The following is a 17441-nucleotide window of genomic DNA, read 5'->3' on the forward strand; positions in this document are numbered from 1 at the left end:
CCATGCTTAATAAAAAAAACATACAGTGATTTTTGGTGTTATTCATACATTATCAAATTATTTTAAGACATTTTATACATAAGGCTAACATAAAGTAGTGCATAATTATAGTGTGAGATACAAAAACAATATGTGGGTTTCATTTTTTTTTTATAAATTGATGAAAGTTGTGGTGGGTATTTGCATTTAGCAGCCTCCCGAGTCAATACTTTACATAACCACTTCTGTTATCTTTAGGGAGGCAGCTGTAGATGTCTTGCTACTGATTCTGATACATAAATATGTTTTATCTAAACCACTCCCTCATAGTTCTGGATGATGTTTTGGATAACTATCTTGCTGAATAGTGAACTTCCAAACCATTATCAAATCATGGGCAGCCTTTAAAAGTTTTTATTTCTTCATTTTAACTGGATTGTTCTGTATTTATCTCTATCTGTCTTTCCATTTCCTCTCCCTTTTGAAGGGAATCATCCCCACAGCATGATGCTGCCATCACCATGTTTTAGAGAAGGATTGGTGTGGTGGTATTTTGAAAATTGGCCAAACATTTTGTTTTGTTTTTATCTGCCTGGATCATACCCTTCACACACTTTTGCTGTTTCCCCGACTTGATTTGTGATATGTTTGTATCAACAATAATTTACCATTTGCCGGCCTTCTATTGAGACCAGGTTTGTGTAGTGTACAACTAATATGCATTGGAATATTTTACTTTTGTTTGCTTTAAATTTTGTACATTTGCAGTACTACATTACAAATGTAGAATTTTAGGAAACGATAACCCACCCTCCTACTGTTCAGAGATTATTTTAAACATTTCTGTAAAAGGAAAAGAAGGTTCCCAGAAGTTCTAGCAGACTGCTTGGTATCACAGACCGTCAGTATCTAGGTCAACGACTTGACTGACTTTCTTGTCAAATGCTATTTACATACTTTACACAAGTGTTGCCTATAAGTCACTCTATGAGTCTGCAGAGTCGGCCACTGAGGTAGTGCATATCCAGAAGCCCATATGATAGCAATAACGACGCAAAAATAATGCTGGTTGTAAAAAAAATACAATCTTTAATTTTCTTACTAGTTTAATTGTCAATAAGCATGTAAGGATGCTTATATCTGCTAACTGCTAATATTGCAGCAAAAGAAACACACTATAAATTTTCATGATTTAATATGGCTCTCCTTTACAAGAATATGTGACTGACCGAGTTTCTGACTCAACATGCTGCAGCAGTGAACATTGAGCTTTCACTGTTCTGATTATCACTCCACTGGCCCTTTGTTGCCTTGTGACACCCTGGGAATCACAGCAGTTAGGTGTGCGAGTTTTTATGCAAACACGCACACACTCAAGCTGTGGGCAAGCAGAGTCGAAGAGTGTGAGTTACACAAGCGTTGGCAGGGCCTAATTATACATGGCTCTAATGAACTGTAATTATTGACATCCACCAGAGCATTGGGGCCTATAAGCTGAGGACTCGCAGACATTAGGCTGTGGTGTTACAGTGTTTAGTATTTCCAGTGACTGACTGAAATTGTTCTTGAACAATTTTTTTCTTTCTCTTTCAGTTTGATGGTGAAAACATGTACATGAATGAAAACAACCACGAGTTCCTCCCTCCAAATCACGTGAGTTTATATTGCTTTACTCCTACTTAACCTGATAATCAATTTTAGCAAATATCCTGTTTTGGATCATCTTGTGGTTAAAACAGGTAGTAAGATGTTTGATAAATATTTAGGTACCTTTAAGAACATGTTGGAAAAAACACAACATGGTGTCAAGTAAAAGATGTTCCATCTTCACTAATTAGTAAGTAGATGGGGAATAACATTTATTGTCTAGCTCTCATATTTAGATCCGAGCAGCAAAGCGCTGCGAAGGCCAATTGTTTTTGTACTGTTTATTATTTAAACATGTAACTAATGCTCCTAAGAATTTTAACTTATCTCATGACATAGGTCAAATGAAGCAAGGTGTAGCCAAATTTTGGTTGGAACACATCAATGCATACAATTTTCAAGAATGTAAACATTTAGATAAATACATATATTTTATTACTTCATACCCATCACTGCTTTTCAAACAAAAGGAACTTTCACAGAGTTCTTACTAAGAAAAAATATAATAAAGATGTAAATTCTCTTTTTTTCTTGTCTTTCAATTATCCTCACCCTATTTTTTACTTAGATTCACAAGCCAGCATGGAAATTGTTCTGGCCTCATTGCAAAAGATTTAGTGAGTTGGAATGGAGGGGGAGTGCAACAGGACGTGGCAACATTTCCAGAAATACTGTAGCACAGCTGGTCATGAACAGCTGGGAAACCATATGGTTGTGTTTGGACAGGAGGATTTGTGGAGTTTGGGAGTAAGCCCATCTGACAAACACAGGGAAGCTGGAAATTTGTCCCTGTCAATTGCAATTATTAGAAGTCAACCTGTAGACCACAGTGGTTGTGTTCCTGTTGTGCTTCTTCAATTTTTTGAGTGTCTGAATGCTTTTGTTTGGCTTGCAGCCCAGAGTGACATAACAATGTCAATTCTGTTTGGTTTTCTGACTATAAATTCACTTTACTTTCATGACTTTAAGAACATGTGTCTACTGCAAATGATTTTCATTTATATTTGGCCCTTTCCAAATAGAAAAGGGCCAAATATAAATGGCTGACTTCTACAAAAGCATGAAAACCTTACCTCTTACCACCCATTATATTTCAACTCATTAGATTCCTGATTACCTGATTAAAAGTAGCTTTTTATTAATAGGTATGTTTCAGTGTGGAATGGCTGAATAGAACAATTGGGAAAACTGACATTTAATGTTTAAAGTGGCAAGAGAGAAAAAGACAGATAGTGAAACAACAGGAAAGGCTGTGATGGGATGAGAGACGATTTTGTTTTGGTCCGTGTTATACTTTGTTTACTCAAGATCTTCTCATATTTGACATGTGCCTTGCTCTTTTCTCTGCTTCACCAAGTTTAGCCTCTCCTTCCATCTGACAGCTCAAATCAGGGAGGCCTTAAGGGTGGATGCACAATCTCTCACAACAAAACCCAGGAAAATACAAAAATAATCACTGAGCTCCTCCTTCTTTGCTATAATGATGTTACCAAAGTAGCTTAAACTTTTCGAACAAAATAAAAACCCTAGGAATGTTTGCATACCGAAAGTGACAGAGAACTAATAAATCCAAATTTCACAACTATCACTCAATGTTGTGAAATCATTCTGTAAATATTATATATATATATAGTACAGTTACTTTTAAATATTCAATTTGCTGTGTTGTAAGAGAATAGAATAGTGTTCAACTTGTTTCTGTCTTTAAACCAGAATGTGCCACAGTATGTCTGCAATGCTATGCTTTGCAAAATATTTTTATGACACTTATGTCAAAAAATTGTCAAATAATGCAAGAAGGAGTAAAAACAAATGAATATTCTGGAAATTGTCATGAAAGCAAAAACTTAATGGTGCAAAGCCCAAAGCAAAATTTATTTTGTAGGAGCCCACCCTTCATTTGCACTCGTATGCCTTCACAAGTTAGAGTCACCACAATATCTTTAATATAATCTGAATTAGAAAGTGAAATAACCAATATTTAAATCTTGTATGGTGGCCAGGGAATTATTAGAGACATAAATAATTTCCAAAGTTTGCTTATATCACTGGATAATCTGCTCTGTGTTTGCTTCACCCCACTGCAAAAATTTTTGGAGATAATTATGTAAAAATAAAAAAAAAATGTGGTCACCTTAAGTAATTGTTCAATAATATTACAAAAGAATGTCCTTGTATGTTGAACAGAATGATTGATAATTAAATTTCAATTAAAATGTCTTGAAAGGGTGTTCATCCACCACAATGCAAATTGCAAAGCTTTCATATTTTATATTAAATGAAGGACAGGGCAGCCATATGACTGTTGTGATTGGTGTCTGTTTCTCTTAATACAAACCTTTCAAGTTGATTGAAAAGTATATTAGGTCAGGTTATCATTAATGCCTGGGGGTTTGCCAAATCAAAAATATATTAAGAAGTATATGCTCATATTTTTAGCTATTTTTGAGATAAAATGTACTTTTGGTGTTGGAGACAAAGAGACAAATGCTGCAGGGCTGATTTTTATTTCAAAGTGGATTATTTTTTTTAACAAATCCACACTATTGCCACATTATTCTCAATATATTCATTCTTGAATGAAAACAAATCATATTGCCTAAAGCTGATTTTTCTCTGCTCACTGCTTTATTATCTCTCTTTACTTTTTTGTATATTTTTTTCCACCATCATTTCTGACTCCCCCTCTTTGGCTTCTTCCCTCTCTATATCTCCATTTCTTTCTCATACCGCCCATTGCATTTAAATGTATTTGGGTCAGTGGTTCTGCTCTGAAACTTTATGAAAGTGCTTGTCTGTATCTAGCTTAGGTTTCTACATGTAATTGTTTTCTTTAATGTCACTCACCTGTTAGAAAGCTTTTTATATACATAAAATGACTTTATATAGGTCATAAGCTTGATGCTGTTGGGTGAATTTGCTGAAGAAACCACATGAAATAACGCTTAGATGGGTATGATCTGCTGATGAGTAACAGGAAAATGGGGTCAGTGCTATTGTCATATCGATGTTCCCATGAGCATAGTTTTCTGACTCTGTAGTCCTCTGTATTGTTTCATTTTCCAACCTCCCCACCGCCCCAGCCTTATTAGAGTGACAAAGTGTTACTGATTCAATGACAAGACCGGGAACCCTGTTCTTGGCATCAACAAGCTCTTTGTCTGCCCCTGTGGTCACTGCCTAACCAGCCGAAGCGGCATTGCAAAGCTAGCAACCAGCGATTAGAAGGTCTAGTGCTGATTTCCTCTGATTTGATGGAATTAAAACAACAAAAAATAGATCAACACCTTACAGATTTCTTATATTTTTGCTCTTTTGATCAGAGTGTCAGGAAATTTTTAGTACTAGACACTGACAATCTGGGTTAATAAAGCTGATTAAATTTTTCCTGTGCACACTTTACTGCCAGACCCGCAGAATGAAGAAGACACTTAAATTCCACAATGCATGACAAGCAAATTCTTTAACATCCATCTCTCTGGAGAATATTACAAAGCCATTTCTATTGCTTTCAGGCTCAAGAGAACCATCTTGAAATACATTAACCACAAATGGAGAAATTTGGAACAGTGGTAAACCTGTCTATGAATGGCATTGACACCTCATCCAGTAATTCACAATAGAACCTAGAGCAACATCTAAGTTGTTTCATGTCTCACTTGCCTCAGTGAAGGTTACGGTTCATATTTTAACAGTAAGGAACAGAGCAAAAAAATCTGTGGATTCATTGTGAGACTTTTTAAAAGTTATAGAAGTAACATTTTGGGACACAAAAATTACACCTACAGTCAAACGTGGTGATGGCAGTAGTGTGATGATGTGAACCATGAATTTCACTCTAACAGAAAATTCAGCAGAGAATGTTCAGCTTTTAGTATGTGACCATAAGTTCAAGCACACATGGATTGTGCACCATGACAAACATCTAATGCACACAAGCACAAAAGTTCCCCTTTAAGTGGCAAAAAAAAGAAAAAAGTATATTTGCTCAGGTTATCTTTGTCTGATAGTAAAACTTGTTTGATGATGTGAAACATTTAAGAATGACGACAAAGCAAAGACATTTTCGTAAGGGAGCAAACACTTTTTGACAGCAATATAAATTCCTGCTGCTGGTTTTAAGCAGAATAGCACACATCGCTACAATCAAAGATGTGCACTGTGGAGATGCCTTCTCATACCTCCACAGTGCAGCAAAAGAAACTTCATCAGCACTTTACCTTGACAATGCTCTCTTTTGATGTCGTCCTCCCTGACTTATGAATTAATTTAGCAGAACTGCTGTTTGAGAGAAATATGCCACAGAAAAAAAGACGGAGAAACGAATGGTGGAAACCAGTAGATGGGGTGGGAGGATGGTAGAGACGGAGAAACTGCACAGGGGAATAATTCGACTAATGGAGTGACTGTTTGGATATTCAGCAGAAGTAGAAACGGAGATTATGATCTCGCAATTAGCGTAACAAGGTTTTATTGATTGGCTGCTGCTTAGTGTCTTTGCTGCCAAGACGCTGCATGTGGTTTTAACATGCACAGTGTGTTTGTGGTGGGTGTGTGAGTGCGTGCAGCCCAGTCAATACAGTCATACTACAACACTTCCAGAGTCAAATCCAGCTCCGCGGGATCATTGGGCCGTGGCCATTTTATGATCATCAAAGCTGAAATGTTATGGATTGCTCAGTTAAAGCAGCCCGCTGGATGAAAAGTGACAAAGTGGAGTACATTTAAATTTTTCTCTCACTTCTGAGATAATGCATTGGTCTTCTATCCATTTGCATAAAATGATAAAAGGTCTTTATGATCAGGCATTTTCTATAGCTCGTCCACCAATTTTAAAAACAATATTTGTGCTTCATCTGGACATTTTTTGGAAGTCATTTGAGGAAAAGATTATGGCACTTTTGAGTTGTAATTTCATCTGAGAAGGTTTTTTACAGCTTGTGAGAGAAGTAGAACAATTGGTGGAAAGTTTTTTAAAATGAAGCAAACACCTGATTATAATTAGATTTCTGACTCGAGCTGAAAGACTGGGCTATTGATGCTGGTTATTTCTGTTCATCTTGCCATTACTAACAGTTTTAGTAGTATTCTCTTGCTAGCAGATTTGAACAGATATGTCACATTGGTCATGTGCCCACCTTCTTGAAATTCTGTTTTTATGAATTTAATTATGTCCTGCACTCCCTGGCATCTCTCATCTGTTTTTGATGAGCTATTGTAGAACATGATCTCAGAGTCTTTTATGTTTAACCTTTTGACAAATCTATCACCTCCTCCCTCTGTGCTCTGAATTAAAGAGCCATTCCACCTTTCCTGTTTGGAGGAGTAATTTTCTCGTTTGACCACGGCCCAAAGTTCAGCTAGGCGGTCTGGGAGCTCGATAAAGCCTGATTGGTCAGGTTTAGTCGGGTGTGACTGACAGGAAGCCAGCTGATTGGAGGAGACAGTATCTTTTGACTGTTACGCTGATTAAAGCAGAACACTGGCATTTTGTAAACTCCTGCCGATCGAGGGTCCCTGCGCTCACGCCATGGCCCTGCTGGTCTGAATTACAGTTTGGTCACATTAGTCTGATTTACAGCTACCTTGTGGTGTTTTACATTATAGGAGGTACTGGAATGGTAAACTCCACCCCTATTCACTTCCACTTGCCCTCTCTTCATATTTGTCACTCCAAACTTTCAGCCATCCTCCATTATTTCTTCCACACCTCTCTTTAACCTCTGTTCCCAATCCTCCCCCCTCACTTTAATCCTTCCATTTATTTTCCTACATGTTCCTCCAACCTCCATCAACATCCCTTTACCTTCCTCCTCCTTTACCTCACTCCCCCCTCTTTCTGCCTTCTTTCACTCCCGCACTACATCTTTTGTGAAAATGAAAACAAAGAGCAGCCTGCCAGAATATTTCTATAGCCTGTTTGCTGACGAAGCGTTGAGCAGAGACAAAGCAAAAAGATGTGCTGGCATATTTGTCACAGCAGCAGAAAGATGGAAAGCTCTTTCCATCGTTGCATTTTAACAGCCATTTGGAAACTCTTCACCTTAAATGCTTCTACCCTGTTTAAAAGTGCCCTTATTGGAACACTCCCCCAATAGAGCAGTGTGTAAATAAATGTAGGTATGTATATTTGTGTAAGGTTAGCTTTGCCATGCTGTCTCTACCCCTTGTTGCCTGAGGTGAACAGATAAAGCTAATGGCCCCTTAATGTGTTTGTGGAAGCTTTTTGTCCCTTTCCATAAAATGATGAGACCAACCTTTCACTCTTTTCCAGACTGAATGCCAGAGTTTCATAAAAGAGATAGAATATACTGCACACCTTATATTGAGCCAATTCACTGCATCAAATGGTTTCAATTTCTTCAGAAAAGCAAACCCTCCGAGTTTGTCTCGAATAGTTTTTTCCTTAATTGCTGTGGAAAAAACAACCTAGAGGGTATTAGAGCATTACACTCGGCCACAAAATGTTTATTTAATTTTAATGCAGTATTTTTAAGGTGTGAAAACTACACTGACTTAACAATTCATGCTGATTTATTTCCTCAGTTTAGATCCATTTCAAATGAGGTTATATAAATTCCCCTATTAAAATAGTTGAATGGCATGAAGCAGAGGTGTTGGGGCTTGGAGCCAATGAATTGTACTGTTTTACATTAAAATAATATAAGAATTAGAACTTGGTATTGAAGCAGCCCACCATGTAGAGAAAGTGAGGTGTGATGTACTTCATAGGAGTTAGACATCTATTTAATTCTACACCTTAGTAAAAATACCACATGCTCACGTTTTCAAGGCAGCCAACATTGGCATGTGGGTTTTCTTTGAATGAGAGTGCTAACACATTAATGATGACAGCAATGGTGTGCAGATTTTGAATTTAATTATTTATATCAAAGTTTAATTGGTGTGAATAATATGAAAAGATTGAAAAATTAAAGGCTGAAATATCAGAGTTAAACAATAACTGTCTTAGACTTGCTTCTAACTTAAATGCAAAAGGGGAAGTAAGGCAAATCTTCAGTTATTTTCAATTGCAAGAAGAGAAGTACATGTACATTGTGCATTTTATATAACCCCCATGCCCTTTGGTGAGGAATCACTTGTTTGGTGTTCATAAAATGAATTATTTTAGCATTCACATACAGAATATGCCTACGACTTTGAATATTTCATTTTCTTTCTATTGCAAACCAAACAACACATAAGACGAAATAACAGAAAACTCTGGTGTGCACAACTATCCACCCCTCTAACTCAATACAGTGTAGAACCACTTTTTGCAGCAATTACAGCTGCAAGCCACTTTGGATGAGTCTCTATGATCTTGTCACGTCTTGACACTGAGTTTTTGTCCATTTCTCAAGGCAAAACTGTTCCATCTCCTTCAAGTTAAATGGTTTCAGTTGCTGAACAGCAATCTTCAAGACTAACCACAGTTTCTAAATTGGGTTGAGGTCTAGACTTTGACTAGCCCATTCTAGCCCATTGTTTGGTTATTGGGTGTGTTGGAGCCTCTGGGGCCTTTCAAAACGGTTGTATAAATACTGACAGATCATGTGATACTTAGATTTCACACAGGTGGACTGCATTTCACTAAACATGTGACTTCTCAAGATAATTGGTTGCACCATTCACTACAAAGAGGTGTGAATACTTTCTCAAGTGACTGTATATCTGTATGTAGGTTTAAAAGAATATGGTGATAGGGAACCTTTGTTTAGTATCTGAATTCTGGATAGACAAAATATGATGTTCTATCTATTAATACACTCCTTCTCATGCATTAATATTAAAATGTAAAAAAAAATGCAATAAATCATCTAATAATGAAGAAATGTGTTAGTTCTGTCTGCTAAAAATATGCAGAGCAAAATTCTTAAAAGGATTTAATTTCGTAGTATTTTTGTGCATTGTTACAAGAATAAAAAACATGCCATGTCACACCTGATTGGACGATTAAAACTCAAATGGCCTGAGATTATCTTAACACTTTTCTTCTATCAGACTGTTGGTTTGCAATGAAAAATCAGACAGAATCCAGAAACTGTAGCGCTCTGAATTTTTTTCTTTATGCAGTTCTTCAAACATTTAATTCCAGTTCACAGAATGACATGCATTCAAACAATAGGAGGTAGAGTCTCCCTCTGATCTAAACCACCTGGCTTTTAAAGCATTGGCTCTTACCAGGACTAATTAAGGGGTGGAGAACACATTTACATTTCCAGATAGAAAAAAAACCCATTTGTGCTAAACTATATTCCTAGAAAAATATTTACAGAATTACAACTAACAATTTCACAACTTAAACAAAAACAATCTGGGCCCAAACAAAATCCAAAGAACATCTTTGGATGTTCCCTCTCAAACAATGGATTTTTGCAGTGAGGTTGATTGAAAACACCAGGTCCTTGTCAGCACTGCCCATGGGCATGCTTCCATGGCAACACATGACCAGGTGACCTAAAAGAGAGTATGGTTAAAACAAAATATTAAATAAAGCAAGTTACTTCCTCCAAACAAAAGCAATACATTTACCAGAAAAATTAGAATATAGGAAGCACAAAAAACAGTACCTGTTAGGGAGGGGGTAAATCCCTCACACTTCCCTCCCCTTCAGGAGACTCGCTGTGGTTCCTGGAATGTAGCTTTTCTGAATCGGTAAGGTTGAAGAGACAGGAACCATTTTGTTACGCAACTGTTTGTGGTTTTCATGGCTTCCAACAATTTCAGTGCCTGATAGTCAGTCTCAAGAGTGAACTCTCCCCCCAGAAGATCAATTGTCCATTTGATAGCTATACAGTCCAGTTCCACCGCCGAATATCTGGTCTCTCATGGAAACAACTTCCTACTAATGTAGGCAACTGGTTTCTTCTCTGCTTCTCCCTGCAAAAGAGCCCCACCAATTTCCCTGGCAGATGCATCAGTCTGAACAGTGAAGGGTAACGTGAAGTTTGGGCTCTGGAGTACAGGTTCTTGACACAGTGCCTGCTTCAAATCCTGGAAGGCCCTCTCCTGTGCTTCTCCCTTCACATTTTTTTGCTTTTGATGTCCCAGTGAGGTCAGAAAGAGGAGCTGCCCTAGGAGAAAAGCTCCTGATAAATCGACAGTACCAACCTTTCAGGCCCAAAACTTGTCTCCTGGTTGTTGGTGTTTCTGCTGCTTTGATTGCCTCCACCTTGTCTTGCTTACACTCTTCTTTGTCCCATCTATCACTCTGGAACTGAAGACATCTTTCCAGCATGGCAGCAATGCTATTCATGTCCACAGACTTTGTTTCATCACTGGACACCCAAATCCTTTACAGCATTTAATGTTGTATTTCCAAAACCTTTCAATTACAGTTACTTGAGCAAGTATTTTAACTTATTTTCACCTATTCAGATAGCATCAGGTAATTTTGCAAGTTGGAAAAGTTTGTGTTTGTTATTATACTATTATCATACATTTCTGCACCAACTGTTTCAGTACTAAACGTTACTGAAACTAAAAGCAAAACAAAAATTATATTGGAAAAATGCTAGAGATCTTTAAATAAATTTGTCAACATACAGTAAATTCCTAAATGACCCTGCATTGTTTGCAGAACCTCCCCCACCCAGAAAAATCCCACCTTTATCCAGATATTTATTTTAAATGTTCCACATTTCTGTTCAGGGCTCAGTGTGGAACCTTTTTTGTGACACATGAAGTGCAAGTTGCAGCACAGAACCAGTAAGAGACAGGAATGTTCATTGACACTCGAGAGCTGTCTCCTCCGTTCCCCTCCACTCACAACCAGCCTCTTATTAACAATGGCACCAGGAGTGCGAGGGTCCAGATGTTAGTCTCCTGCTCCCACCAGCTGTGCCAGCCACTGATACACAGCCTCATTGACTCTGAAGCAGGCACACAAGAAGAGCTGACATCACAGCCACACACACACACACACCAACACACGCCGATGTACAGACAGGATGCACTATCTTATAACTGGGTTTTATTTGAGAAAAGTAGGTATAAGAGCGAAAACATTGAGAAGTAATTGCACAAAGACACATTCATAAGTGCACAGACTGGATCCACTTTCTCTATCCACACGCTCTTTTACACCATTTTTCTCCTGGGCTAGAGTTATCAGCAGTGTTATTTGAGGGTGACAGGATCCTAACAATTGCCAGAATAATGCATGTTTGTTTGGATGACTGCGCCATCAGCACTCCCTTTGTCATTTTGAACATTGTGACAGTCAGTCGGTACTCATCCACCACCCTTTATTTTGCTGTTTTTCTCCATTTACTTCTTCTTATAACAATAATTACTTTTGTCATTCACACACAGTGGCACAATTGTCCACACTCTAATGGTAATTTCTAACAGGGGGCACGGACAGACGACAACTGTGCAGTCGAGCTTACCAGCTGCTGTTTGTTGGCCTTGTTGTACTTCTGTCAACTCATAAATCAGCAATATCAGTAGCTGCTATTTAGCATTGCAGAACAGGCAATGAGCAAGGTTTAAAAGGCTTTCCCCCATTAACAAGGTATGGCTGCTCCCAACAGAGGAGAAATAATACTCTATTTCTCCCAAAGCAACACTGTAATTCTAGAATCACCCTGTCAGGCAATAAGTTTGATTATGGTCCTCATTTGAAATGTTGGATAAATCTCTTTCCTCCCCTCCCCCCTTATTTTCTGCTCCCTCTTCTTCTCTCCCTCTCTCCTCTCCCCTTTCTTCCCCTCTACCATCTTCAGCAGTATCAGCATTGGCATCACTCTGATTCTGGATCACTATTGGGAAACCTGAGCACCCATGTTTTTACCTTTCTCCCCCACCCACATTGGAGGAGATCATGATTGTCACTGATATCGCTGCATCTGCATGTCCTCACAACCACGACAATCTGAAATCTTGTCTGTTGACACGGTGCCTCATTAAATGTCCATACAAACTTTTACATCAGTTTGGTGGAGAGACTAATCTTGCTATAAAACCGTGATAGCAGTGCAGTTTTTTGCAGCTGACAGAATTAAGTGCGACTGGCAAGAGGGGTGAGGGAGAGGCAAACGAAAAGACAAAAAGAGCAAAGAGAGCCTATGACATATTTTCAATATACCCAAGTGGAGAAAAAAGAAAAAAATAGGAATAAAAGGAAGAATTTTGTCAGTGAAGGCAGCTAATATTTAGTCACTTGCATCAACTTGCAGATTTAGAGAAAGCATGTGTGAAGCAGGGAGTAAGAGGGAGGTTGTGTTTATTATTTGATAAAGCCTCCCTTATAACCTCCGCATGTTGTGCAACAGCTCTGGCTCTCCTTCAACTCTGTGGTGTGCCACTTCAAATTAGTCGCTCGTGGAGAGGGCCTGCCCTGTCTTTGCAAAATGCATTAGTACTCCACTCAGAACCTCGTACAGCCTAGGGTTAAACACAAATTATATCATTTCTGTCATCCAATCAAATCACACTGACCCTTGGACCTGAGAGATGAGTCAAATGCATAATGAAATATGACATCGCACAAAAGCTCTGATTATAATCTGTTCTGACACGCGATCAGATGGAGATGACCTCTTGACCCCGACTGACAAGTGAGATGAGTACTGGGAATAGGATACACATGGGAGAACGAGGAAAGGAAACATGAAAGGAAAGGTAGGGTAGGGAGGTACATGCAATTAAAAAGGCTGGTTTTAGTCAATGATGATTAGTTAGTAATCAGCTGAGTTTCTGGGGGTGAATGAGGCCATTTTCAGCTTTTGACAGCAATTACACACTCCATTCCCTCCATATTTTCACTCCCGCTGGGCTTTATGTTCTTGAATGAGTGCATGCCACCAACCTATCTCCCGTTCTGTTCCACCTTTCTCCCTCCCAATGCACATTTTCACAGGACATCCCTTTCACCTGTACTCTTTTTTTCAAACAGCAAAATAGTGACAGATAAATAATACAATTTGGCTATTTGAGAGTGAGATTTTTTGACAGAAAGGTATGGTGACAGTGGGGTAATCGGGGTCAGGCTAGATGCTGTGCATGGACCAAAACTGGTTTGGGCTTAAAGGGGGAAATAAACTGGCCAGTGTTAGGCCAGCTGAGAGAAGAGGAAAACATTTAGGTGTAGGATGGCTGCAACTGGATCCTCGGCATTCTTCCCCTCCTATTTGTTGGGCTCTATGGTGTGCTGATACCCTCTAACTTGGTATTGTAGTAGAGGAAGAGCTATGGCTTTAATTAAGCCTGAGATGATGGACAGAAGAGATGGATAGATAAGAATAGAGATGAAGAAAAGGAGTAACAAAAACAAAAAGCGAAGAGCTCATGCTGTTTAAATTTGAAGATCTTTGAAGACAACTATTTGTCTTGCAAACAAGCTCTGTTGTAAACAGAATGATTCACAAATGTAAACTGTAGTATTGCTTGAGAAGAATGAATGAAATGAATAAAAATGATGAAAGCTTTTATAAATCATTCCAAACATAAATCAACAGTTTTCGTTACAATCACATGGGAAGAGGAGATAACAGGTCTTTACTCTGAGTGCAGAGGGCTGCATAGTGGAAATGGAAAAGTGTTGGAACGAAGGGTGTCGAAGGTGATGGAAATGGTGGTGTTGTGGTGGTGTTGTGAGGGAGGGATTTCAGGCATAAATCACCAGTGTGACAAAGCACTCCAATAGGCACATTAGTTGTAAGACAGATATGTCATCATCTTCCTTCAAGTTGTCTTTTCTACCCCTGGGACGACTCTAAGCTTTTTTTCTCTGAAGAAAATAAGAACCAGGTGTGACTATGGAGCTCTTAAACTCTCATTTTCCTGACTCATTTTCCACTATATAAAAATATTCAGTGTCCCAATCTCGAGTTAAAATACATTGTGTTGCAGAAGGTTTCATACCCCTTAAGCCTTGTCTACATTGTACCGAGTTTTGATATTTTAGTGCAATACAAAGTAATGCGTTGTTTTCAAAGATGTTTAAAAAATATAAATATGAAAAAAGGGGTGTAGTTTCTCTGATATCCTTGAATTAATGTCCGTGCGGCTAATTCCGAATGAATAGAGTTCACCATTGTGTCAGCTGTTTTCACTATATATACAGTTGCAGTATATCCCAAAAAAGGTTTTTAGGGAACATTAGTGAATAAACCATATCATGAAGTCTACAGAACATAAAATCTCCAGATAGGCCACATGTAATGTGGAACATTTTAAGGCAGGGTTAGGTGATAAAGCAGCTTTGGACATCTCAACAAAATTCTTCACAAAATAATTTGAAGAGTCTGCCACAATTGCAAGGCTACCGAAACATTGGTGTCCACCTAAATCGACAGCCTAAATAAGAAGAGTATTAGAGGAGCTCACGGTATCTCTGGAAGAGTCATGTTCAGATGGGATGACATATTAACAGGAGAGCTAATTGTCTAAAATAGGGCTAGGGCTAGTTGCTTTATAACTGATCTGGCCTTTTTGAAAGAGTATAAAGAGGAGTGCCATTAATGAATGAAACCCCCTTTTTTTTTTTTTTTTACAGTTTGCCATGAGCCACATAGATAACACAACAAACATATGGAAGGAGGGCTCAGAAAATGAACTCGGTTGATAAAATGAAAAACATGAAAAATGAGAAGTACAAAAGCAACATAAGATCCTGCCACATCTGTTCTGCTTCAAAAATGATTTACTTTGAACAGTGTTAAATTCCATTTGTGTACAATTATGTGCCACTTAATTTGAAGAAGTTCTGAGTGCCCTAAGCATTCGTGGTTAGTGCACCCTAATGGCTAGCAACGACTCTAGGCATTAACTACTTTTGTAAAGGTAAAAACGTAGGTTACTCATTGAAATCTGCTTTATTGTACTATCTCAGCAAGTTATTTTTTATTGTCAAAATCCCCCAAAAGTGAAAAAAAGAGATTTAAATAACTGATCATTTTGTCTTACATCAGCCTGGTTTATTGCCTCATATTTACAGTTCACAATGCAACACCAGCAGACCAAGATTATCTTTCTTACTTTCATAAAAAGGCATTCAGCTTTTTATTGTGCAAATTAAATATATTTGACAGCGGAACATTTCTATAATGGATATACAATTTAATATGAACTGGATGATGTCCTAAATCCTGATTTCTACAGGCACCACAACAATAATCTAATAATAAGAAGAATATAGAGATAATGAGCCATTAGCCACAGTCAATATCGTCTCCAGAAGGCCTTGAGTACTCAGGCAGTGTTACAGAGGGAGTTGGAGATCTGTGCCAAGTAAAAGACAAGCTGGAAAGCTCCCCAATCAATGTTTTTTCCCTCTCTCAGTCCCAGACCAACTGTCTATTCATCTGTTTCTCTCGAAATGAAAGGTGTGCTGGTATGCAACACTTACAGTCGAGAGATCTGTGTCTTAATTAAATCGTTGCAGATTGTGTTTCTCTCGCTGTGCAGACAGCATACTGTGCGTTGGAAACAATGTTCCCTATAGTGTGTTGCAAAGAGCAGATGAGGTTAATAAAAGATGTTTCTGTGTTGGATTAAAATCTGTGTAGTGACGCTTTTAGACAAAGTGTTTGCTTTATAATTAAACTCTGAGGAATATCAAAAGAAAGAGAAACATTTGTTTCCAAAAACATGCCATGTGACACACTATTTGAATTGTCTTTGTGTGGATTTGACTTTTAAAGAAGACTAAAGTACACACAAACCAAGCTGTACATGTAGTTTTGTGCTTTCAATTTCATTCTGAGCAGTGGAATAATGAATTATTTATCTTGCCACAATCCAACTGGGAATGTCCTTGGTATTTACATTTTATCATCAAGGGCACTAGATGAACCGTCACAGCGATGCAACACATGACACCTCTCCACTCCTTGTCCTGTTTGCACAATCAAATGCAGCAGACAAGAGATCCACTGAAAATATAGTTCCAGACCTCTGCCATTTATTGATAAAGGATGGGGGAAAAACAACAGTTTGATGAACATGCTTTGTGATGACTCAATATGATTTTACTTCAGATTACGTGGTGCTCTCACACAGCGAACATATGAGTAAACGTTGGCTAACATGGGGACACACACGAGGGAGTCAATTCACACAATGTAAACAGTGTTTACAGCAGACAATTTAGTTTCCTTCCAACAATTATGAGGGGAATTGAATCTCAGGAAATGTTTGTTTTCTTGTCCATTAGGCCACACAATAACAGCATTCCCAAAGGCTTACAGACACATCTGTCTTTAAAGGACAGTCCAGTAAATTTATAGAAGCTTGCTTTCAGTCTATTTTAGGACCAAGTACATCAAATTATGGCAAGAACAATAAAACATTTGGGTAAAAACAAAATTCTGTGCATATTTGGTCACTGGAATTAAATTATTGATTGCCTTCTCTGGGAAGCTGACTTTAATTTCACAAACACTAAACTGAGATCTGTAGAATAGGGATTGGTAGGTTTAGGGAGATTTTTCCACTTAAAAATATAGAGTTTTCATTTGAAAACTGAACTTACATTTACTCTGATGATCTGAAAATGTGACATACAGCCAACTCAGAAAAAAAACCAAAAAACTTTGTCTTGGTACTGTACACTGAATGAATACCAGAATGCAAAATGCAAAAAACGAGAGAGAAAAAAGCAGGATAAATTAGGACTCAGTTTAGTTTGAATTTCTGGTATGCATGAATGTGTTTATACTTTACCCTTTCCTTATTCTAATCATCCATGCAGTTTTATAAATTTTTATGCTACTTGCCAAAAAATATGTTATTTCCCCCATTCATTCTGAAACAATATTGAATGAAACAAGAAAAAAATGTACCCTGTATCCTTTCTCCTTTCCCTA

At 38.0% G+C, this 17441-nt stretch overlaps 1 protein-coding gene across 6 annotated transcripts in view; it reads left to right on the forward strand.

The window, feature by feature from the left end:
• The window catches only part of tox2 (TOX high mobility group box family member 2), a 124573-nt gene that overhangs the window by 72982 nt on the left and 34150 nt on the right, over positions 1–17441 (forward strand). For all 6 annotated transcript variants that reach the window (XM_044122005.1, XM_044122003.1, XM_044122004.1 and 3 more), the window contains one exon: positions 1573–1632. In XM_044122005.1, coding sequence (XP_043977940.1) covers positions 1573–1632 — 60 coding nt within the window. The remainder of the gene's footprint in view (positions 1–1572; positions 1633–17441) is intronic.

The sequence above is a fragment of the Gambusia affinis genome, linkage group LG07 (assembly GCF_019740435.1).
Source record: "Gambusia affinis linkage group LG07, SWU_Gaff_1.0, whole genome shotgun sequence".
In the NCBI taxonomy this organism is placed as follows: Eukaryota; Metazoa; Chordata; class Actinopteri; order Cyprinodontiformes; family Poeciliidae; genus Gambusia; species Gambusia affinis.